Source organism: Coptis chinensis, chromosome 5 (genome assembly GCF_015680905.1).
Source record: "Coptis chinensis isolate HL-2020 chromosome 5, ASM1568090v1, whole genome shotgun sequence".
Classification (NCBI taxonomy): Eukaryota; Viridiplantae; Streptophyta; class Magnoliopsida; order Ranunculales; family Ranunculaceae; genus Coptis; species Coptis chinensis.
In genome coordinates, this window is record NC_141460.1 from 76,492,130 (window position 1) to 76,519,036 (window position 26,907).

Here is a 26,907-nt window from a genome sequence, read left to right on the forward strand (position 1 = left end):
TCGAAGTAATGGACCGGGGCTTATATAGCATTGCCCTTGGTAGCCTTTCCCTAAACGTAGGCACCACCATGTTATTCATCCCGATGAATATTTTGGGGAATGGCGGTTCATTTCGCAAACAAGATCGCTGGTGACATTTTCCTCGCTTTAGCCGAGGGACGCCCCCGAAGTTTTAGTCGCTAGTCTTAAGAGAGCCCAAACCATGAGGCATAAGTATCTTCTTATGCCCGTGTGTTAAAAAGCGCATCATCGTGAAGTTGTTTACCTATATTCGTGCACAATTCACAGATTGGAAAAAGGTTGAAGTCATGAGACCCACCAATTGGGTGGTTCGCTCATTCGCGAATAATGACTTGGCGGGATGGCGGTGCGACCTCATTTGGTCGCCCTGTACATCCCATCGCATACATAATAACACTTAACAGGTTAGCATTAGTAGATGATAAATGGCGGCAAGCTTGGCAAGTTATAATGGTGGGGGGATCTTGAAGGAACCTCATCTCTCTTTTAATGAGGAGGAGGACATTTGCCGGAGATAAGGTAAGTTTTAGTTTTGTTATTGTCGCTTATGTCCCAAGCATATATTTAATTGTTAACCCCATAATGGGTGGAACTCTTATAGAGTTGCGTCAGTATTTTTATTTCCTATATTAGTATGTTCTAACCTTGTTTTGCAGATGTCCCAGAATTTCACGCGTTTCCATGGTATTGTTCTACCCTCTTTATTTAAATGCTTTGAGGACAAAGCATGCTTCTTGTTTGGGGGCATAGAAACACGGTAATTAAGGCATCTGTTAGGATATAGATATGTATAATATGCATTTGTTTTCAAGTTAAAAATTTCAAAAATATAAATAAATAAGTTTATGCTATACACTTAGGAATATTGGTATTGTTTTCCTTCTCTATGTGCTTAACAATCTAGAAGTCTCAATAGCTTTTGCATCGTAATAATTGTTAGCAACTTAGGTTAATATGTAGGTAATAATCTTTGCATCTATCTATAAATATAGTACATGAGTATCTATGATTGTTAGCGATGAAGTTTTCGAAATCTAGGCTAGAGTACTTATTCTACAAATCCTGTGAGAATATAGCCTAAAGCCTTATATATGAAATAAACATTTGAGAAATGACACAAGGGAGAAGTAAAATCCAGATAGAGAAATCACACGTCCACTTGCTTGATCACTATGCCATATCCTAAGCGAGAATTTAGGCCCTCTTTGGATCGATATAGCCAGAAATTCAAACCTATGAATTATTTTCCGCTAGTTAAGCCCCTCTGAGCCTTTCTTTAGCCTTCCATAAACCACAATTCCTTTACCCTGTTACAAAAATAAACAAAATAAAAAATTCAACTTACCCAATCTAGAATAAGTCTGAGAATAGAATGAGTGAAGAAAGAAGAAGAGAAAAACCTGTGTAAACAAAAATTAGTAGTTGCTTCAGAAAAACAAAAGAAGTTTCCATCCAAGGAAAAGAAAAAAAATATAATAATAATAAAAATAGAAATAAATAAAAACTCCAAAAATAGAATAAAAGTGAGTCAAAAGCCAAAGAAAAGAAAAAGAAAAATATGGCTAAGGATGAAAACAAAGTATAGAAGCAAAAGAAAATAACAAGGTTTTCTCTAAGTTACATAATATAAATACTCTATTATCTCAGACTTGTCCTTTTGAATATCCATTTCCTTCCTTCTTAAACCATCTCCTAATCCCCGCAACACCCTAATAAAGACCTCTAACTCAATTAGGAATAGGTTAGTGTGATAGTAAGTGGCAGATGTGTTTGATCGACTCTCGCTTCCTTGTTGTCATTGAGATTGTAAGGTAAAGTGTGCCCAATCGCATTAATCGGAGTAGCTAAACTTGAGCGGAAAAATCGAGAGTGGTTTTCGCCTTGACAATTATGTGAGGACCTACTTAAGGACGCTTATTCGAGTTTTCAAAACTTAACACCTGCTAGGCATTTCATAGTATTACTCATAGTATATATATTTGTATCATAGATGATTGATTATTATGCATATATTAGTTTAGGTTTTTAATTTGGTTATTCTTATTCAGTTGCTAGTGAGATGTATAGATAGTTGGGACATGAATGAGGAAACAATAGTTTTATCTCTTAGTCGTTGTAGTATAGTTGAAGTTTGTGAGTACCTTCATTGGAAAACTCTCACGAGGCTATAACTCGTCCACTAGGGAATTCCTAGTGGTTTAAGGCCTTGTTGCATATGGTAAATGCAATCGCACTCAGCGAAACGAGAGTAGATAGAACTCCATTTTTGGCCACTTATTCTAATTTCTCATCTTTGCTTGAGGACAAGCAAAATGCTGTTTGGGGGTGGTTTGATAAGAGCCCAAAACTGTAGTTTTAACCCTGTAACAGTCATACTTTTAGACCAATTATGTGAGTAATAATTAAGAGTTAATACTGATTACGTGTTTTTATGCATTTCAGGCGTAAAAGTCCATTATGTGTAGAAATGTGCCACTTTATCGAGATAAAGGAGCAAAGGTCGGTTGCTAAGGAGTTCTGTGATTAAAGGCCAAGATTCAAGAAGACAAAGCCTCTATAAAGCCCGGTCAAAAGATAAAGAGTCAAGGTCCACGCGGGTAGAAATAGTGCACAAAGTCAACAGAACTTCCGAAGACCATATATTTAAACTCAGACCTCAGAATTGGGCCTACTTTATGTCAAAACGACCAGCTCGGAAAGAGCTTTCCAATGGTCTAAGCCTTGATCTAATCAGAAGAGCAGAAGTGGACGAAAAGTCTGTTGAAGCTAACTGCAGCTGAAGAGGCCTTTTTGGACTGAAAGTATTGGGTTTTGGGCCTGATTCTCTGGCCCAAAACATGGCTCCAAGCCCATGCACGATTTTTGGATCTGAAAGTATAAAAACCAAAGCTTAGCTCTTTGTTAATGGTAGCTAGTTAGACCTAAAACAATATAGATAATTCTAGATCTAGTTTTCAGTAGATTAATTAAGTTTTAGTTCCATTTTCAATTCTTGTTTTAGATTAAGTCTTTGAATCATTGTTCTTGATTGAGTAGATAAATAAAATAGTTATTTTGTTAATTTCGATTTTTGTCATCTCGATTTATAGATCTAGTTTTAATTCTTGTTGATTATCATTTCGTAGTTTAAGTAGATTGAAACATTGTTAGTTAATTTAGTTAAGTTAGAATTTTAATATAATGTATAGTTATAATTCAATGGGAAATGATGGTTTGATGACTCAAGGCTAAAACCTCCATTAGAGGGGTTGATGAAAACTTAGTGGTATAGTGTAGAAGCATTTTAGAATCTATTTCAATCTAGAAGGTCGTGATTCGCCATGAGAATGGGTGGACGACCTCACATGCTAGTTAGTATTCGGTAGAAATGCCATGAACACTAGGGATTAGAACTCGAATTTCTTGCCGTAAGAACGTAAGAATCGAGATACAAGAATCTGTGCTAGGTTATTAAGTTGGATTCGAGGTGGATTCAATTCCCCTCTAATCCTTTATCTAGATTCAAAAACAATCATATTTCCATAGCATTCGTAGTTAAATTCAACATAATCAAATTCATATAGGTATCGTAATATAACACCCTTCGTAAAACTCTCATTAGACTTAAGACCGACTAATTAGACTAGAAAACATTCCATGCTAGAGCACTAGGAGTAGAATGAATTTGTTACTCCACTCTATTTCGATAGAATTGAGAGTAGAAACTTTGATAAACATATAGGCTCATAAGATAGTTTTAGTTTACTTACGTTTTGAGTTCATCATTCATTTCGTAGGTAAACTATTCAATTTTATGTTTTATCATTACTCATGCAAGGACTCATTATAATCCCTTAAAAATCATATTACTACTATCTCTAATCCGTTTTGGGTTCATTATCAAACTCTAAGCGGATAGAACGTCGATCCCTAGTGAGATGAACTCATCTCTAAGTCCATTTCCCTAGCATAAAGAGTTGAACTGATATTTCATCTCTGAAATACCCTCTCAACTCCTGGACTCATACAACATACACCTGTCAAATAGAGAATGAAGAGGTCAAATAGGACCCGCGCGCGGCTAGCCCAGGCATAAAAAGTGTGGTGCACGCGAGTCTTCATCAACCTCCAGGCCTCAATTTTGGTCGGACACTACCATTTTGGGGTAGTGTGCTACATGTGTCCTTAGTCCTAAGTAGTGAATCCTACTTCTAAGAAACATATACGAATCTTCACATGAGCATCATTAACCCTCCACCTTGGAGGGTTTTAGCTCATGATTCTTGGATTATTTGAAATACTACAAGTTATATAACCTAATGAAAGAAAGGAAGAAGAAAAGAAAAACTAAACACTGATTTACCTAAGGAAATGATGAAGTTTATTTCAAAAACTAAAGATGTTCTCCATTAACACTATTACAAGTTTTCTTACATAAAAACAAAAACTAAAAACTAAACTACAAGACAAGGAATGAAAAAGGAATCTAAAAAGGGAGTTAATGCTCCAAAATCAGCCCCCCTTATACATAAGAAAGCTTTCTCCTTTTCTCCCACGTGAAACACAAAAACATATTAATTTTCATCTTATCCACAAAAACAAAACAAAGTGACACCTTGCATGGTTTACACTATTAGCACCTAATCTTATCTAACTCCATTAATTGCATGCAAGGTGTCCATTTTATTCCAATTATTTGTTTCTTTTGTCTTGACTTGCATGATAACTCATCAAATCTTTTGGGCCTGCATAGTAGGTCCATGTGCTGTGTCCAGTGGCAGGCTGGTCTTTTGACATTTTTACAACTTCCCGCTTTTTTGTAGAGCTCGTCGCACTGATCGTCTGAACAGCTCACTTGCCGAATTCATAGTCCTGGTTCAAGAGATATGAGCTCCTGAAGCTTGCTGTTTCTGTGCACGTAATCCCGTTTCTAACTTGATTCTATCCTGTTTGAGTCTTTGGGCTTTAGTCCAAATTTGTTGGGCTTCACATGGCTTAATCAGAAAGCTTTATATATACTCCCTATTTCGTGCTTAAATACTGGCTTTATCATCATTTTTACGTTGGTTGCTCCAACCTGTAAAAGCACGAGAATAAGATTATTTCATGATTATTAAGCACAAAATTAACCGAAATGTTACGTCTCTACAGGGTTTTATAATACAGTTTTGGGTGCTTATCACACCACCCCCAAACAGCACTTCGCTTGTCCTCAAACAAAGAAGATACGTATATATAGATAAGTGGCCAAAACTATGCAGTCCTAAGCTAATTCTCATTTCACAGAGTGCAGTTGCATTGACCGTATGCAACAAAGCCTTAAACCACTAAGAATTCCCTAGTGGACGAATTATAGCCTCGTGAGAGTTTTCCAGAGAAGATACTCACAAACTTCATCTATACTACAACGACTCAGTAACAAAAGCTTGCTTTCTAAATTAATCTTAGATATCTATACATCTCCTTAGCGGGGAACGATGATTAATTCCTTTGAAACTCAAGTTAATATGCATAAAATAATTAGAGCATTTACATATGAACATGCATACAGTGCACTTTTCATTGAAATGTACAAGCAAGGCCCTTTCTGGATCCTTTGGAGAGCGTACCTAAATGGATTCTCACAAGTATGTGTCGAAACACAAATTCTCTCATAATTTTTCAACTCAGGTTTTGCTAACTCCAGTGTGCAGTGGCACACGTTTCCTCACATACCCGATGACAGTCAGAGGAGCCGAGGTCAATCAATCACATCTACTACTTATTATCACACCATCCTACTCCTAATTAAGCTAGAGGTATTTATTAGGTATTATGGGGATTAGGTGGTGGTGTAGAAGAAAATGGAAGTGGAAGATCAAAAATGATAAGTATGATAGATATTTACACTTGAGAAATCCTTGTTTTCTTTTCCTACTTCTACCTGAGTTTTCCTACTTTGCTCTTAAACCTTTGGACTTATTACCTTTTTTTTTTTTTTTTTTTTTAAGGATTAAAAAACATGATTCTATTTTTCTTTCCTGAAGCAAGTAACTAACTTTTATTTGGGACAAGTCTTTCTCTTTATTTTTCTACATTTCATCATATTTCTCATACTCATCATTTAGGTAGGTTCTTTTATTTGGGGTTAATAGATGGGTAAGGAATTTTTGGTGAAAGTGAAAAGTTTGATGAAAGGTTTAGTGGAGTGACTAGCGGTAGAATTTGTAATAGGTAAGAATTTTTAGCTATGTCGATCTAAAGAAGGCCTAAATTCTTGCCTAGGGTTTGAATGGTGATTAAGTAGACGCGTCATTTTCTCTATTCAGAAAAACTACTCATCTATGTCATTACTCACAAATCATTCATATCGAGGCTTTTTGGTTAGATTCTCACAGGATTAATAGTTTAAGTAGACTAACCGTGGGTTCCAGAAACTTACTGCTATGTACAATCGATGATACTTAGTGCATAAATACTCATGAAAAGATGTAAAAACTACTGCGTACATATTATCTTAAGTTTCTTAAAAACAAATCCTAATTCGAATGTTAATGTGAGACTTCTAGACAATTTTCATCATTGAAAAGAAAACAAGACTTTGTCACTAAGTACATTTACTAACAAGAAAATAGAAACTATATACAACCTACAAGTTGCCTAATTTTTGCTACAGAGGTTTAAAGCACCCCCAAGCTGAATGATGCTTAGTCCTCGAAGTATCAATAGATAAAGAAAGAAATTACCTGAGAACTGTGAGCAAAATTAGGGCTGGATTGCTAGAACAGAAAGTTGTTATAACATAATATATTATACAAAAATAAACAAAGAAAAACAATAGCACAAGAAACACAACTATTTACAATTAGATATATGTACAATGCCCTACTCAAATTTACCATCCAGGATGTGGTGATGGTCTGGCATCTTTGTGAGTGAAATGTATTTCCTTAGTATCACACCAAATGGTACCCCATTTTTGTTCTCCGGATTCGTTCAAATGTGCCAACATTTTCTCATCATTTGGGTAACAACGAACATGCCTCAGGTACCGCGAAGGACGTCACCATTGCCTAAACCTTAATGAACGAATTATCTTGTTTGCCTGGCACATAGAATCTACCTTGACCCATTCATGAAAAGTCGTTGAAAATTGTGGGAAATGTGTCTTCATAATTCGGCAAGCGGTTACAGGTTAAAAGTATATACTGATGCCGATCAGTGCAAGCTTTTTTTAGATTGGAAATAACACAGTTTAAGATATCAAAGAATGTATGACCTTGAGCAAGCGCATTGAATACTACACAAGCAGCATCATTGGCAGTCGAAAAATGCCAATCTCCAATGATGTTCAGAAGGACAAACAACTTCGCATTCCCCACGTTCATGGTCATGCTAGCTAAGGGAATTGTGATGTCTGGCCATCTTCCAAGTTCAACTCCTTCTTCTTTAAGTTCAAGACCATCACGGTATGCTACGCGAAAAGCAAGCCATGAAAAGGAACGGATAGAGTTATGAATGATGTATGGCCATGTTGTTGCTGGCTCGTGATAGGGAAGATCCAAAGTTACAGTAAGCGTTGGCTCAGAAAAGATATGGTGTGTGCCACCAACTTGGATTGTGAACCCGTCTAAGAAGAAGTCGTGAATATGGTTGAATGCTGGTGTTTCTCCCATATTATCATAAAAGTAGGCCGCCAAACTTGGAGAATAAGTTTGGTCAGGGTGAAGAACAAGAGAAGACCACCCAATGTTAGTGATGTAATCACGGAAATGAAGGCCATAAGTATTGGAATTCATAATAGCCTAGAAGGATTGCTCAGGAATGATTTTCGGAGACGTCATGCTTGATGGAGTAGAGCGATAGGTAAGTGATAAACGGATAAAATTGAATATAATTCTACTCCGAATAACCGATGAAGAATAACCAGAAGTAAAACTAAAACTTTATCGTATACTATTTATCAAAGATTTCTACTCTCGATACTATTGAAGTAGAGTTGGAATAGAAGATTCGTTCCACTCCTAGTTTTTTAGCATTCAAGCTTCCTACGACTATCAATCCTACCAAAGTCAATGAGAGTTTTACAAATTATACTACGATGCAATTTATACTAACAAGATACTGGGATTATAATGATTCAACTACGAAATGCTATGGAATACTAAAGTTTGAATCTAGAATAAGAATTAGGGGGGAATTGAATCCACCTTGAATCCAACCTAAGAACTAGCATAGATTGTTGTAATCCAATTCTTACGTTCTTATAGTAAGAATTGGTCGTTCTAATCCCTAATTATACATGGCATCTCTACCAATTCATAACTAGCATGTGAGGAAGTCCACCCATTCTCATGGCGAATCAACAACCTTCTAGAGTAGAATAGACTCTTACAACGATTTTACACTACACAATCAAGTTTTCATCAAGGTTTCATCAAACCCCTCTAATGGAGGTTTAGCCTTGATTCATCAAACTATCATTTTCATATGAATTAAAACTAGACATCATAAAAAGATTGGAACTTTGCATATTTAAACTCAAATGGAAACTACTCATGCAATAATTGATTTAAACTAATAATGACAAATAAGTAAATCTAAGAATTGAAACTAATAATTAATGGAAAACGAAATTAGATTATCAAGAACTAAATATTTTATTGATCTAACAACTAAATAACAATCATTTAATACTGAAATTAAAACAAGAATAACAACTAATTAATTAATTGAAAAACTAGATCTATAACTAAGCTTTAATGGCTACTTTCTATCCTAACCTAATTGATTCTCTACAGCTAAGTCTTGTGTGTGGAAATGGAGGAGACCAGATCCATATTTTCGTGCATGGGCTGAGGAGCCATGTTTTGGGCTGGAAAATCGAGCCCAAAGCCCAATTTCTTCAGTCCACAGGGCTCTTTTCAGCTGGCTTTAACTTTAATAGACTTTTCGTCCACTTTTTCTCCTCTGATTGGGTCAACGTTTAGACCATTAGAAAGCTTTTTCCGAGCTGGTCATTTTGAAATAAGGTACGCCCAATTCCAAGGCCTGAGTCCAAAGATACGGTCTTCAGAAGTTCTACTGACTTTTGTGTGTTATTTCTGCCCGCGTTGACTCTGACTTTTCAGCTTCTGACCGGGCTTTAAAAAGGCTTTTTCTCCTTGAATCTTGGCCTTTAATCACAAAACTTCTTAGCAACCACTTTTACTCCTTTATATTGCCAAAGTGGCACATTTCTACACATAATTGACTTTCAATGCCTGAAATACATGAAAGCACGTAATTAGCATTAACTCTTATTTATTACTTGCATAATTGGTCTAAAAGTATTATTGTTAAAGGGTTAAAACTACAGTTTTGGGCTCTTATCAAACCACCCCCAAACAGCATTTTGCTTGTCCTCAAGCAAATATGAGAAATTAGCATAAGTGACCAAAAATTGAGTTCTAACTAATCTCGTTTCGCCGAGTGCGATTGCATTGACCATATGTAACAAGGCCTTAAACCACTAGGAATTCTCTAGTGGACGAGTTATAGCCTCGTGAGAGTTTTCCAGTGAAGGTACTCACAAACTTCATCTATACTACAACGACTTAAATAAAACTATTGTTTCCTTATCTATGTCTCAATTATCTATACATCTCACTAGCAATGAATACAGAATAATCAAGTCAAAACCTAAGCTAATATATGCATAATAATCAATCATCTACGAATAAACATATATACAATGAGTAATACTATGAGATGAACTAGCAGGTCCGTTTCTGAAAACTCAGAATAGCGTCCTTAAGTAGGTCCTCACATAAATGTCAAAACAAAAACCATTTTGATTTTTCCGCTCAAGTTTTGCTACTCTAGTGTGCAGTGGGCACACTTTACCTTACAAACTCAATGACACACAAAGAAGCCGGAGTCGATCAAACACATCTGCCACTTACTATCACACTAACATATTCCTAATTGAGCTAGAGGTCTTTATTAGGTGTTGCGGAGATTAGGAGGTGGTTTAAGAAGAAAAGAAATGGATATTCAAAAAGGACAAGTCTGAGATAATAGAGGTTTCATATTATGCAACTAGAGAAACCTTTGTTCTTTACTTTTGCTTCTACACTTTGTTTCCATCCTTAGCCATATTTTTTTTTCTTTTTCTTTGGCTTTTGACTCCTTGATTCTATTTTTGGAGTTCTAACTCTTTATTTTCTTTTATTTTTTTTTATTTGGATGGAAACTTACTTTTCTTATCTGAAGCGACTAACGAATTCTTGATTTCAAAGGTTCTTCTTTTTTCTATTCTTCATCTCTATTCAAAGAATTGGGTAGGTTGATTATTTTTTATTTTGTTTTGTTTTGTAATAGGGTAAAGGATTTGTGGTTTATGAAAGGCTAAAGAAAGGCTCAGAGGGGCGACTAGCGGAAAATAATTCATAGGTTTGAATTTCTGGCTATATTGATCCAAAGAGGGCCTAAATTCTCACTTAGGATATGGTTTAGTGATCAAGCAAGTGGACGTGTGATTTTTCTATCTGGATTTTACTTCTCCCTTGTGTCATTTCTCAAATGTTCACTCATATAAGGCTTTAGGCTATATTCTCACAGGATTTGTAGAATAAGTACTCTAACCTAGATTTCATAAACTTACTGTCAACAATCATAGATACTCATGTAACATATTTATAGATAGATGCAAAGATTATTACCTATATATTAGCCTAAGTTTCTAAAAACTATTCTAATGCAAAAGCTACGTGAGATTTGTAGATTATCAAGGGCTTAGAGAAGGAAACAATACAAATATTCCTAAGTGTATATATATATATATATATATATTATTTGAATTTTTTAACTAGAAAACAAGTGCATATTATACATATCTATATCCTAACAGATGCCTTAATTACACGTGTTTCTATTCCCCCCCCCCCCCCAAACAAGAAGCATGTTTTGTCCTCAAAGTATTTAAATAAATCAGTTAGAGAAATACCATTGAAATGCGTGAAATTCTGGACCATCTGCAAAACAAGGTTAAACATACTAATATAGAAAAGAAAAACTGACGCAACTCTATAAGAGTTCCACCCGTTATGGGGTTAATGAGAAATCATTTGCTTGGGACATAAGCAGACACTAACTGAAATAAAAACTAACCTTAACTCCCATTTATTTTCCTCCTCATCCTTAATAAAGAAATGAGGTTCCTTCGCATCCTGCCACGCCATGGTAATTTGTCAGGCTTCGCGCCACTTATCGTCTACTATAGCTAACCTGTCAAGCGCCACTTGGTCGGATGGGGTGTAAGGCGCAACCTGATGAGGTTGTATCCTCCACCCTTGCCAAGTCATTGCACGGAACGATCGAATAATACAATTGGTGGGTCTCATAATGTTGACCCCAACCTAATCTGTGAAACGGGCACAAAAAACAAGGAAGAAACATAGCATTATACGGCAAATTAAAACAGGCATAAGAAGGTACTCATGCCTCTTGCTATGATCTCGGGCTAAACTAGACATTAGGGTCTAGGGAATATCATAGAGTGTACGTCCCCCAGCTAAAGCAAGAAAAATATCACAAGTTTCGTCATTCACAGAAGAATAATGTCATTCCCCTCTAATGTGTAGCATGATCCAAAACATAACAGTGCCCACGTTCATAGACAGACTACCAAGGGAGACGTTATAATCCCCTTGGTCCTCTATCCTAAAGATTCCTACCCCGTAATGCTCATGCAAATCATCATAGTTATACATGTACATATTATCTACCAAATAGGCCCATGAGTCTTGTATTTCGGCCGGCATAGCAAGTCCAAGCACAAAGGCTAGCAAGAACCTGGAAATTTCCATTGGTTCATCCCCGATGGTGACGGAGAACACTTGTTCTCCATCTGGTCTATTAAAGAACTTACAATTATCATAAAAATAAAATGTAAGTACAGGAGAATAAAGTTCATCAGGACTTACCAATAGTGGCTCCCAGCCTGCTAGAATGATCACTTCACGAAACCACGCACCATAGGTGTCACTTTGGAACAAGTCTTCAAAAGACTGTTCTGGTATGATATGAGGGAATGTCATCCCTAATAAACTCGCTGGAATAGCTGCAAAGGATCCTGGAACAACCCACAAAAAATCAGATTTTTTTCGTGCCCACGAGGTTAGGCCGCGAGGTGCGCTCAACCTATGCTCGCTTGGTGATTTTCGAAGTTCCAGCACTTCTTGCAGAGGCGCTCACTCTTTGCATGGGATGGGCGCGGGTCGCGCTCAGGATGAAAACAGGAATTCTAGTGTTTTGGGCACAGGTCGCGCTCAGCTCTGGGCTTGGTAGGGCGCGGGTCGCACTCTGATGATATTCTCGACCGATTGCCTAGGGCACGGTGTGCCCATGGGGGCAGCAAGTGGCACTCGAAATACCGAAGTTGCTAAAATGAAGAAGAAAAATGGGAAACGTGGGAGTGAAAGGTGAGAGATGAATGTTAGGTGTAGTGTGGGTTGTGAGTGTAGAATGAATGAAGGTTTTATAGGTTTTAAGTTTCTAAAACAAATCAGGAAGTTTCCAAAAAGCTTAAGGCAATTGTTGGAAACAAAAAACTTTCAAAACTGAAAACGGAAACAACTCATATTCTTGATTCTAAAACAACCATAATATCTTTTATATTGAATTTAGGATAGAAACTGCCTAACTCATCGAGATTTCATCCTACCACAATATCTATTCATAGTGATGCCCATATCGGCAATATTCTCAACCCTCACTCCAAAACAACTTATAAAATGGAGGATCATATAACAAATCATGCTAGAGTAAATAATACCACCCCCAAATAATTCGGGAAGGTGGGATTAACAATAAAAACAATGCACAATTTGAAAAGAACCATATTATATTAAAAATGAAATTCAAATACAATTAATTAGCGAATTTAAATTTAACTACGGAATTTAAAAAACTTAATATCCGAACTAAGAAAAACAATAAAAACAACTAAATAACATCGAAACCACACTATTTTAGAAAACCTAGCCACGTGATGAAGATGGACCCTGAGATGGAGATTGGGCCTGGGATGAAGATGGGGCCTGAGATAAAGAAGGGCCCGAGCCATCCGTCCTTTGACAACGACGCTCATGCCTCTCAGACTCATCTGAAATAGAAACTTCAAGGGGTGCCATGCGTCGTAGAATCTCTACTCGGAACAGGCGTTGTGCTTCCATCTCTGCCTTCATCTCTGTGTAATGCGCAACCTGACGCTGTAGGACTGTCTCCATGTTATAATGGAGATCCGACTTGCTCTTGTCGAGCATTTCAAAATTTGTCTGAAGGGTATTTTGTTTCGTTTGAATTTTAATCTGCCTATCTCGTATATCTTCACAAATAGCATAAATGCAACGCACACCAGTATGAAACACTGACATGCGTTCTAAATCAGACGTACACCTCTCCATGGCATCTTCATCCAAACATGTCATGCCCTCCTTTTCCTCATCCGAATCAACCATCATGTCCTCCGGCAACATCCAAGTCTTTTGGATACACTCTGTATAAATAATTTCGTTTGAATGCACTTTCAACATAGTCTGCTCAGTTCTTGGTTTCCCCCCCCCCCCCCAAGACAACATTATCTTTGTAATTAAAGCAGGAAATGGTGCAATACTCTTCCCAACTCCTCTAATCATATTCATCAAAAACTCGAGGATACAGAATTCATACCTCTTCTCTTGCAATATCCAGATAACGTGCAGACATGTCAAACCGATGTCGCTCACTTTCTCCTTCCCAATGACGTTCTTACCAATCCACTGAGCTACAGCCAATTGGTTGGTTCGCAACGATGACTGTCGAGCACAATGAGAATTCGGATTGTATTGACCTTCCATGAGAGTGTCGTTCATCAATGCAGGAACTCCAGTATACTGGGATTCCTGCACAGTGGCGTCGAGGTGGCATTCAGGCGTAATGCCTAGAATCTCAGCCAACTTCTCTCTCGATAATTCTCTCATAACCCCAGCCACCTTCATGAAAACTTTCCGACCATCCAACTCTCTCTTCTTATAGAATTGTTCGACCAAATCGGAGTGGTAGAAATTATCTGTCGAGTACCACAACCTATTCCAATTCCTCCTAATCATCTCGTCACAAAAAAAATGGCGTGAAGCGGTCGGCTGTAAAAGCTTGTTCTGACAAAATTCTTCGTCTTAGAGCCATTGAAAGTTTTGAACTGGTTTGAGGGTTTGTATATGGTGTAGGAAACGATGTGAAACAACCCTACTTAATTAAAAAAAAACGATGGTGGTGGGAGTGGTTTTGCGCGGCAGTTCAAATATTTTGGGGGTTTTTCCTAATTTTCGGTGGTTGCAAAAGTTGGGGATGGTGGTGGGAGTGGTTTGGGTAAGGTTTTGAATTTGAAAGTGGTTGTATTTAGGTTTCTCTTTTTTTTTTTTCTTTTTTTTTTATTTATTTTAGGTTATGGTTTTGAATTTGGTAATGGCGGAATTGGAAAGAATCGTGATTCTGTTTTGTTTGGAAGAAGGAAACGCACGCGCGTCACACGTGCGTACCTTGGGCCCAAGCCCAAATCGATTTCGAAATTTGTCGATTTTTTGCTCAACTTCAACCTAAAATTGCCACTTCGTTACCGGTCTGATTTTTGTGAATGAGTTATGAAAATGATCAAGAGAAAATTTCCAATCCAATGATCCATAAAACACTCAATTCTGACTATGGATGACATATAAGAAGATAGAAAATGCCTCGAAGTACGTGCATGTCGTAAGTTATACGAACGAATAAAATCTAAATTCATAGATAATGTCAACCTGAATCAAAATATAATTAAACAGCCTAAGCAACACAAATGGAAAGTTGAACAATCTAGTACGGAAAAACGAACATCCCACCCCCAAACAAATTTTAGACAACAGAGTTTGAAAATTTGTTTTAAAAGTGGGTCTTTTAAAGTCAGATTCCCGAGACTTCCTAACTTACTATTTTTATGATTTTAACAATTTTTATTTTTTATGAATAAGATTTAATATAAGAAAACAAAAGAAAGTAATAAATACATAATTCACACCATAGAGGAACATGACTCAAAAATCGAGAAAACATGCAAGAGTGGAAAACGTGAATTATGTTAAACGTGAACTTAGGATCCGGTACATACAGCCACACACTCCTTAGGGAGGGCCCGGTTACCTGAGTGGTGCACTTACCAATATATGAAATTGTAAGGAAGTACACTAAACAACAAAATGAGCTGTTTATAGTCAGATACTCGAGACTTTAACAAATAACTGGATATATATATACCCTTTAATTTTCCATATATCAACAACATAAAGAGTTGGTGGTCTTTCCATAAATAAATAACATGGAATGCACCCCCAAACAGAATCAAGCACCAAGATTCTCTACGACGTAACTTATTGAAATGAAAACGAAGTCTGATGGATCGAGAATGTAACCGTGCATGCACCTTCTTTTTCACCTTTGAACAAGAGGGTGTCCAAGTGAATGATCGTGAGAAAATGGATGTTTGTGGAAGATATGGTGGATATGGATGAATTTTAAACGTAAGGAATGGAAGAAATGAGAATGTGGGTTTTTCACAAAACTCATTCATGGTGTAGGTGGGAACTGTCTCAATTCTGAAAATGAAGGTGTCAAGTGCCTTTCCTTTGGGAATTATTTCTATATTAAGAGGATTTAGAAAATCATTAAGTACAGAAGAAACAAAAGAGTCAAGCACGAACTCTAGGTTCCTTTGAAAGGGTGGAAGGTGGGGAATATTGGTGAGGGAAGATGAATGAGTGTCAGCTAGAGCTCTCAGGTCCAGATCATTAGAAGCCTTGAGACATGCCAGAAATTCCTCAATAGGTGGGTCAAAAGAATCACTGAGATAGAGGGTGAAAAATTCATCTTCTGTCATAGCATCAAGGGATAAATGGATGTTGGCAAGGTGGGACTCGCGAGGTGGCAGGGAAGAGTTGCAAACGAGTTGAAGGAAATCTTCCTCAATTTCCTCTACATCCAAGGAGTATTTGTCGAAGTTGGAACTTCCAAAGGAAAGGAATTTGTGCATCTGGTCATTCGAAAACGTGGTTTTGAAATAATTATGAGCTAAGCTCTCGATCATGCTAATCTCTCCATTGATATTCATATAAGGCAACTGTTTGATCGTTTTAAAAATGTTAACCACAACGGAAAGATGGCCAAAGGACAAGGACATCGAACCATCGCGGCAGTTTATAAGCGCATTGGCAGTTGCCAAGAAAGGGCGCCCTAAAATGATCGAAACAGAATCGTTAGCGACTTCTGTATCGAGGATAACAAAATCCGCAGGATAGTAGAAATCTTGAACCTTAACCAGCACGTTTTCCACTACACCTTTAGGATACTTGATAGACCTATCAGCTAATTGCAACGTCATTGTTGTAGGTTGCATTTCCTGTAGACCTATTTGTTTATATAAATAATAAAGGAGTAAGTTAACACTCGCCCCGAGGTCTAATAAAGCAGTGGTCATGTGAGTATCCCTAAGGTGCATTGTATAGTAGGACGACCAGGGTCCTTGTACTTAACGATTCCATTGTGTTCCGTTAAAGTTGGAAACTGTTCAGTTAAAAAGGCGTCTTTAGGAATCTTTATCTTACGCCTAGTAGTGCACAACTCTTTAAGAAACTTAGCATGGTGAGGTAACTTTTTAATCGCTTCAAGAAAAGGTAAGTTTATCGTTAGATTTTTAAAAACTTCACTAATCTCGTCAAAATTTGTATCCTTGTTTAACATAGCTAATTTCTGAGGAAACGATGGTTTCTCTCTATATTTAGTATATGGATCAACAGGATGGTTAACTTTGCTTTTCTATTTCTTAGGCTGTGGTTTAACTGGTACCTCTACAGGGGTAGGATCTTCAGTTTCTGTTTCGGTATCTAGTGTAATATCTGGTGTAGGGACTATTGGTGGGGTAACTATAGACATAGTTACATTGTTATCCACCACTCTGCCTGAACGGAGAGTGGTGATGGAATTTATCTCACCTACGTTTACATTTGCGTTACTAGTATTACCGTTTACCTCAAAGGCTGTGTTTGGTGTTTTAAGATTAGGTATCCCTTGTCCTAGAAACACACCTTTGGGTTGTACTTTCTCTTGAGCTAACTGCTGTAAGGAAAGTTGGATGGCTTGTAAAATCTGTTGTTGAGATTGCATAAAGGTATCAAAACGATCCGATTGTGGAGTAGTATTTGCTACTGGTTGTGTGACAAGAACTATGTTACGTTGATTATTAATGGGTGGATTTTGGTAGTTATTATTTACCGGAATGATACCTCTATTAGTATTATACTTATTATAATTATCCTGACCTTGTCCTTGGCGTGGTTGAGCTTGGTTGTTATAATTATAATTACCCTGACCTTGTCCTTGCCTTGGTAGACTTTGGTTGTAATTGTTTGTTAGCCTAACATTTGGGTTAAACAACCTTGGAGGTTGTTGATTATTCCGCCAACCGAAGTTGGGGTTTTGCCGCCAAGCTGCGTTAGGTTCGCTATTAATGGAACAAACATTATCTTGTTGTGATTGTTGTTGTTCATAAGCAAGAGGACAATAGGAGTCGGGATGCTTTGGACTCAAACAGAAATTACATAGATTGGAGTTGACATTCATGACAGGGATAGGCATTTGTTGAACAGAAATAGCCTCTACCTTTTTAGTTAGAGATTCGATTAAATTTTTAAGTTCCGGATCGGGTTTCATCTCAAACATACCGGCGGCCTTTACTGTTGTAGAAGAACTAGCGCCAAGGGAAATATAAATCACTACCCCAGTTATTATTATGCTTAGTTTGATCTTCTAAAAATTTATAAGCCTCTGAGGCTCCCTTACTGATGAAATTACCCCCATTCATTATGTCAAGCACCTCCTTGTGGTGGTGTAATGATCCCCTTGAAAAGGCAAGAACTAGCGTGTCTTTCGCGAGGTTATGGTGTGGACACTCTATAAGTAGATCGGTGAAACGATTCCAAGCCTCTGAAAATGATTCATGAGGATTCTGTTGAAAGAAATGAATTTTGGAAAGCATTTCATCGGTCTTCAATGGTGGGTAAAAATGTTCCATAAACAGTTGAACAAGTTTAGCCCACGAGTCCATAGAATTTGGTGCTTGGGCAGTTAATCAAGACGCCGCCTTATCGGCTAAAGTGAAGGGAAATACCCTCAGTTTAATTTGTTCATCACCAACTGTAGGATGGTGGAATGTAGTAAGGACTTGGTCAATCCTACGCATGTGCTGATAAGGCTTTTTCATAGTCTAACCCATGAAAAAGAGTAACAAATTAAATGTATTTGGGGGGATTCGGAAATCCCCCACTGGGTCTGATAGAACGATGCAAGATTTAGGGCTATCATTCAAGGCTTTGTAAAAGTCAGAGAGAGGAGACTCTCTTTCTTCACCCATTATTTCAGGTGGTGTGTGGTGGTATATTAGCTAGAGGTGTAGTGAGTGGTATACTAGAAAGGCGTGTTTGTTGACGTTGCCGGTTGATTATGTTAGGCGTTTTTTTTCGGCCTGACCTTAATCTCATGCAAGGCTAAGACCAATCTTAACGAAACACAACAACACTCCAAACAATCCTGATATGCTAGTATGAACCTCTAATAGGAGATGCAAGGTTTGGAAGAAAAGAGTACCTGAATGCCTCCTTGCTTCGCTTATGAATAGCGTCTTGTTTACGCGTGCTCAGTGTGTATAACAAGTTAAAACACTGAAAACTATAAAGAAATTGAAATTTGAAACAAACCTGTGGAAATTGGGCAGTTTCAACAGAGGGCGCAGGTCGCGCTCATAATAGGCATAGGTAGGAAGCAGGTCGCGCTCAGGTCAAGCTGGAGTTCTAGGCGTTTGGGCACGGGTGGCGCTCCAATTTAGCCTTGGTAGGGCGCGGGTTGCGCTCAAGGAAAACCTCAAGGTCCAGGCGCTTCAGCGCGGGGGGCTCTCGTGTTTTGCCTTGGCAAGGCGCGGGTCGCGCTCAGCCAAAACGTGGAGTTCCAAGCACTTAGGCATGGGTGGCGCTCCAATTTAGCTTGCCCAGGGCGCGGGTCGCGCTCCGTGTAATTCTTCGAGGAAAAGTTTCAGTGCTGAAATGGACAACCACAGTGAGAATCAAACAAGGGTGGGTGGGTTATGGGACTTTGGAAAACTAACAATTTTAAAGAAAACAATACTAAAGAGAATTAAGATGGCAGCGGCGCCATTTGATAAACGGATAAAATTGAATATAATTCTACTCCGAATAACCGATGAAGAATAACCGGAAGTAAAACTAAAACTTTATTGTATACTATTTATCAAAGATTTCTACTCTCGATACTATTGAAGTAGAGTTGGAATAGAAGATTCGTTCCACTCCTAGTTCTTTAGCATTCAAGTTTCCTACGACTATCAATCCTACCAAAGTCAATGAGAGTTTTACATATTTTACTACGATGCAATTTATACTAATAAGATACTGGGATTATAATGATTCAACTACGAAATGCTACGAAATACTAAAGTTTGAATCTAGAATAAGAATTTTGGAGGAATTGAATCCACCTTGAATCCAACTTAAGAACTAGCATAGATTGTTGTAATCCAATTCTTACGTTCTTACGGTAAGAATTGGCCGTTCTAATCCCTAATCATACATGGCATCTCTACCAATTCATAACTAGCATGTGAGGAAGTCCACCCATTCTCATAGCGAATCAACGACCTTCTAGAGTGGAATAGACTCTTACAACGATTCTACACTACACAATCAAGTTTTTATCAAGGTTTCATCAAACCCCTCTAATTGAGGTTTAGCCTTGATTCATCAAACTATCATTTTCATATGAATTAAAACTAGACATCATAAAAAGATTGGAACTTTGCTTATTTAAACTCAAATGGAAACTACTCATGCAATAATTGATTTAAATTAATAATGACAAATAAGTAAATCTAAGAATTCAAACTAATAATTAATGAAAAACGAAATTAGATTATCAAGAAACAAATATTTTATTGATCTAACAACTAAATAACAATCATTCAATACTGAAATTAAAACAAGAATAACAACTAATGAATTAATTGAAAAACTAGATCTAGAACTAAGCTTTAATGGCTACTTTCTATCCTAACCTAATTGATCCTCTAGAGCTAAGTCTTGTGTGTGGAAATAGAGGAGACCAGATCTATATTTTCGTGCATGGGCTGAGGAGCCATGTTTTGGGCTGGAAAATCGAGCTCAAAGCCCAATTTCTTCAGTCCACAGGGCCCTTTTCAGTTGGCTTTGACTTCAATGGACTTTTCGTACACTTTTGCTCCTCTGATTGGGTCAGGGTTTGGACCATTGGAAAGCTCTTTCTAAGCCGGTCATTTTGACATAAGGTACACCCAATTCCAAAGTTGGAGTCCAAAGATACGGTCTTCGGAAGTTCTGCTGACTTTTGTGTGTTGTTTCTGCCCGCGTTGACTCTGACTTTTCAGCTTCTGACCGGGCTTTACAAAGGCTTTTCTCCTTGAATCTTGGCCTTTAATCACAGAACTTCTTAGCAACCAACCCTTGCTCCTTTATATCGCCAAAGTGGCATATTTCTGCACATAATTGACTTTCAATGCCTGAAATACATAAAAGCACGTAATTAGCATTAACTCTTATTTATTACTTGCATAATTGGTCTAAAAGTATTATTGTTAAAGGGTTAAAACTACAGTTTTGGGCTCTTATCAGTAAGGCAAAGGTTCCTGACAAACTATCAATCAGTGTACGTGAGGAAACGTCCAAAATGAAGTAGCCACATTGCGTATAACAACGTGAAAGTCCTATCGGAAGGAAATCATGTATGTCGCCCATGCCTAATGGATAAGAATATGTATGAGAAAAAGTGTCCAATAAAATTTGATTGGATGGATGACAGAGTATGGAAGAAGATAGACCACTCTTGTAATCAAATTTAAAATAACATGTTACAATTTGATTATTGGATATAACAACGTGAATTATGACAATCCTAGTAGGTCTAACTTACAAAAGAAGACACAAAGATAACAACAATATTAATTAAAAGAGCACACGACGAAAAACTTAATTAATAATATTTTTTTTAATTTTTATTATTGTAAACTAGGAAGAAAATCATGGATCACGATGATGATGAGGATGTTGATAGGAATGCAGATCGTGGACAACACTATTCAGTTCATCAATTTGTTGGCTAAGCTGAAGTTGAATGGCCCCCTAGTTGGCAGAGAGCGTAGTTTGATTCTCTATTAGGAGAGTGTGATTTTTCAAGGACTGAGAGTGAGTTTCCAAGATTGCCTCATGTTCAACATCGTGCATTGCTTGACGTTCTTGGAAATCCATAAGACTTTTGATGATGATTTCTTGACGTGCGTGTAGTTCACACATGCCTTGATGAAGAAAATGAATGCCTTCCATGGGATTAAAAATGTTATGTATGGCATTTTCATCAAAGAAATGTTCAGAGTTTGAGCTTTGGTCGTCCTGTTCATCTGTCAGAGTATCTGGAGTCCAAAAACCAGGGGCGCAGTTTGTGTGAAGTACAGTAATGGCTGCTCTATGAAGAGGTGTTTCTAGAGAAACTGTTGAATAACCTCAACACATCATAATTTTCGTGATTAAAGCAGGTAGAGGTGCTAACCTTTTTTTAGGCCTGGTGATCGCGTTCCAGAGTTGTTGGATTATGAAAAAAACATCCCTTTGATTCTGCATAATCCATAGTAGGTGGAGTTGAGGTTTTGTCACTTCAGATTATTGTGATGTACCTACCATATTGTGTCCCAACTAGTGGAGCACAGCTCGTTAATGTTGTTTCAAAGAGAGTTGAAGAATAATGTGATGTCTATTTTCGACTTCGCCACGAGATACGGTGACCCGTAGTAAATTTTTGACGAAATCAAATGTTGACTCTAGAAGATGGAACTCTGGGTTATTCATTGGAATTTGAAGTATGTCAGAGATAATTTCCTTAGTCAATTCAAATTTTTGTCCATAGGCATGGAAATAGAATTTGCCATTTTCAGGTCCTCTAAATTGGTAGAACATCAAAACCAATTATCTGGAATAAGCAGCTTCTGAATGATATAGAAGAGGTATCCATCCTCGACGTACAATTTCTGTGTCAAAATAAGGAGAAAACCGACCGTCATAAAAAAAATCAGGTAGTTTTTCTCGGGCACTATCTTTCTTGGTTGATCCATTTGAAGTTGTAAGTGAGGGAAGGATAGTGAAGAATCCGTGAAATGAAAAATGACTGAAAAGAAGAGATTTATAGCCAATATATGAGCCTGTACGAATCAAGATGCCAAGTGCAGTTAGATTCATAATTAATATGTGAAAACACAAGTGAATCATGCGGTGTTGGTACACATAATTATGTAACAGCAACTATGGGTATCCATAGTATGTCTTTTCATATCAGATTTCCAAAAACAATTAATGAGATATTAAAATGATAGAAAATACGGAGGAAGGTTTCACAGGGCAGTTAGACACTTAGACCTATAAGTAATTTCTTAATTGATGATCATACCTCAATAATGGAAGATGGATAGAATAATCGAGTTGTGTGCACGACAATTTTTTAGGTGTACCGTATAGCGTGCGCGATCTTCTATGAACACAATGAGTTGAGATTGAATTATTTTCGTGAGTTATTGAGTTTGCTTCTTTGTTATGGATTTGATGATTTTTTTATGTTTATGATAAAGTAAAAATACAATTAATACACACAATTATTAAATAGGCAACTTCTCCATTTAATACGTAAACCGTACAAATGTTTGAGAATTATTTAACACACCATACTAACATACAAAACTACAAAGGGAAATAGATATGTAGGTTACGTATATTTAGATATTCTCGGGGATGTTATGCATGATTAACAGCATCACAACAATAAATACTGTTATCAGGACGACTGTGAATGCCCCATCACGTTGCTCCTTCTCGAATTTCTCGATCGGATCCATTATGTTGAAGAAGATGAGAATATGTGAAGATGAAGTTGTGGAGAGTGAGAGAATGGGATGAGTGAAGTGTGATGAGGAGTGTTGAAATTTATAGGGGAAAATCTGACCGTTTGTGGATATCTGACCGTTGGGCCTAGTGAATAATTCCTATGGAGTTACTATTTTAATAAGTATGTTGGGCCTAAAGATTAGGTCCAATGCATAAAGGAATAACTAATATATTTATAGGAGGAATACAATAATTTCCTAACATAAATAATTTCTCATTTAATCTGTCTGGAGATACAAAATTATGAGAAATTAATCGATATACCGTTTTACATTACTAGAAAAATAAAATGCAATACATAAGGGAAAGAAATGACATAGTCATTTTCAAACTTAAAGAAAGAAACTGCTACTGTGAATCTTAAGGGTTAGCTGAATATGAACCAGGGTTCCGACGACGACGGGCACTGCGAACTCCTGAGTGAGACGACTGGTCCTGTATGTTGCCTAAGGACTTAACCATTTGGTCCTGAAATTGCTGCTGATTAGCCATCATCATGCGCTGGAAACGGCCCTGACGATTACGCATCTCTTGCTAAAATTCACCCAAGGAAGTCTGTATCTGTTGCTGAAATTCAACCATGGAATTTTGCATCTGTTCCTGGCGAATAAACATGTTGTGCATGCTAGTATTCATTTGTCTCAAAGCTTCCATGGGAGTACTGAAGGAGGAGGAGGCACATTATCATGCTCAACATTATCTCTTGTTATAGGTTCCCAGTGGTCCATGACACAAGTCTCGAAAATCCCAAAATTTTCGAAGGACCTAGTTTGGATGAATGGAGTAGCAGACTGGAACCCTAAATTAAGCATAATCTGTGTAACAAGCGCAGCAAGAGGGGCTGACCTGTCGAAAGCAGTAGTAAGGACATGTCCAAGGAAATGGACCATACAAAAAGTTTCCTTCTTCTCCTGGAGGATCCACAGCAAATACAAGAACAACTTGTTAACGTTGGACGTTTTCGATGTACCAATCACATTGTAGGCCAGCCATTGAGTGACTGCCAGTTGGTTCTATTGGAGGGAATATTGGTACACGCATCTCGATCCATCATTGTATTCTCCCTCGAGTATCGTGTCGAACATCAATTCCATAGTGTTTAGATACTCAGACATCAGCAGGGTTGCACTATCGGAGTTGATTGGAATATTTGTGATAATGGACAACAACTCCAACGTGAGTTCACGTTCCATCCCATCCACCGTAATCCAAAATTCATTTCATCGGAAACCACCATTGTTGTAGAACTTCAACACTAAATCTTCGGAGTAGTGTGACAGAATTAGGTGCAAAAGATACTCCCATTCCCTACTTGCAATTTCCCATCAAAAAATGGGTGAAACATGTCGGCTTCATAGAGATTTTTGAAATTTCTCTCGACTGTGATTCGTCGATTTCCAACCATAGAGAGATCAAAATGATTTTCTGAGGATGGATATGGGTTGGAGGAATGGAGGAGAAGGTGTTGTGTCAACATTTTTGGATTTTGTGCAGCTTCGATCGCGTGCGCGGGTCGAATTTGGGCTAGGGGTACTGCGTACGTGAGGGTTTGTGAAGGGAGCAAGATCCGAATTTGAAGGAGGAAGAAATGTGAGGGGCTGATGCGTGGTGTGTATCGCGTGAAGGCTTTAAAGGTTGGGCATGTGACTTGGGTCGATTTCGAATTTTTGGCCCAAGCCCATATGAAATCCGAAAAATTCCCCTTATGTCTTGAAATGTCCAAAATTTCCAAATTGAAATCTCAATTCGTTTCAACTCCAAATGGAACGAATGGGGTGCCAAAACGATCAGCATGAAAAATGTCATTCAATGGAATATGGAAAAAGGCACATTCGAACCTTTTTTTTTTTTTTTTAATTTTAGGGAAGTTGAGTTTTGGAAAAACAGAATGCAACCTCCCTTATATATATATATATACAAATGTACAAGGGGAGATGAACGTGTCAACAACACAAGAAGTCCAGAAGAAACACCACAAATAGTAAAATCAAGCAACTGTCATGTCGGCTCTGGAGCGAACCCAATCCAGCCAGACTGTTGCTTAACCTTTATGTTTTGGGGGCCTAGGGTTCAAGACGGTACCATCCCTGACCAATGTGCAATGGTCTAATAATAATATTACCCTTAGTACATATGGTATAGCCTCAAACTACCCAGAAATACAATCAAATAGAAAACTGCTAGGGGTTGGCCTGGTGAAATCCATTGCCCGTCCAAACTAGGGAACATCCGATGTTGCACATCACGACTTTCTTTGTGCACAATGCTTGGTGCAAAGGGAAAAATAAAAGACACGAGTATATACATGTTGAGTCTTTTAACGTCAGATTCTCAAGACGAATGTGAGTCTTTTAACGTCAGATCCTCAAGACGAATCCCAACCGGTGGGAGCAATGGGGCGACTACGAAGTTTATCCTGCTCAGCTGGTGTCAGACAAAAGTATACATTATACCGGCTCATATCGAATAGTAATTCAAGACCTGGACAGAAAGGTGTTTGACAATGCATACACCACCCCATCCTTCACGCACGTTGCTTTCGAGCAAAAGTACTACGACCATTACCTATTCGAGATGGGTGAGATTTACACCAAATGATGAGTTGGAGTTCGTGAGGAAGAGAATAGAAAAGGGAAGAGAAGGAAGTAGGTGAAATTTTTGGTACCCATTGTTTACCAGAACTCACGTTTGCTCGATTATCAGAAGACATTTATACTCAATTCTAAAATAAAGTTTTTGTGGACTAAAGTCCCGGCGCTTGCAACCACACACTCTATGAGATTTGAGATAAGAAAATAGAAGAGGGCTCGGCTACCCTAATAGTGTACTTCCCCTGTTTTAAACACATGGAAGGAAGTACACCAGAGAATCTTTTAGTCTCTGTAAACTGGATCTTGGAGAAGAGTCTTTTCACATCTGGAGAGCGCAACTCATAATAATGTTTAAGGCGTTGGCCATTTACTTGAAATTTGCTATTATCGTTTAAATTTTTCAGAGAGAGAGCCCCATAAGGGGTGACATTAGAGACAGTGAAAGGACCAGACCATCGAGTTTTTAATTTTCCTGGAAAAATGTATAATCTTGAGTTATACAACAAAACTTTTTGACCAATTTTGAAATCTTTTCTCAATATGTGCTTGTCATGCAGTCTTTTCATGTTTGTTTTATAGGACTTCGAGAGATCATAGGCATCACTCCGAATCTCCTCAAGCTCATTTAGTTGCAATTTTTGCTTCTCCCCTGCCGCATTGGTATTATAATTTAGGCTTTTGATGGCCCATAGAGCACGATGCTCAAGTTCAACCGGCAGATGACAAGGTTTTCTAAAAACGAGGTAGTAAGGAGACATGCCTATAGGTGTCTTAAAAGCTGTCCGGTATGCCCACAAGGCATCAGATAATTGGAGAGACCAGTCTTTCCTAGATGGATTAACTGTTTTTTCTAAAATGGACTTAATTTCTCTATTTGAGACTTCTACTTGGCCACTGGTCTGAGGATGATACGGAGTTGCCACCTTGTGAGTGACTCCATATTTTTTTACTAACAATTCAAAAAATTTATTACAAAAATGTTTTCCCCCATCACTAATGATAGCTTTGGGAACACCAAAATGAGAGAAAATATTTTCTTTTACAAACAATACGACAATTTTATGATCATTAGTACGACATGCCATTGCTTCAATCCATTTGGATACGTAGTCAACAGCTACCAGTATGTAAAGAAAGCCATGAGAATTTGGAAAGGGACCCATGAAGTCGATTCCCCATACATCAAAAATTTCCACAATTAAAATTAGATTTAAGGGCATTATATTGCGTTGAGTAATGCATCCTAGCTGCTTGCAGCAGGT

General features: G+C 37.7%; 1 protein-coding gene across 1 annotated transcript in view; it reads left to right on the top strand.

Annotated features, from left to right (window-relative positions):
• LOC147498987 (uncharacterized) overlaps window positions 1-23,665 on the top strand; it is a 44,761-nt gene extending 21,096 nt beyond the window's left edge. Inside the window, exons 3-4 of the mRNA XM_086563391.1 lie at window positions 23,441-23,491; window positions 23,543-23,665. Of these exons, the coding sequence (XP_086419517.1) occupies window positions 23,441-23,491; window positions 23,543-23,665 (174 nt within the window). The remainder of the gene's footprint in view (window positions 1-23,440; window positions 23,492-23,542) is intronic.
• Window positions 23,666-26,907: the final 3,242 nt, after the last annotated feature.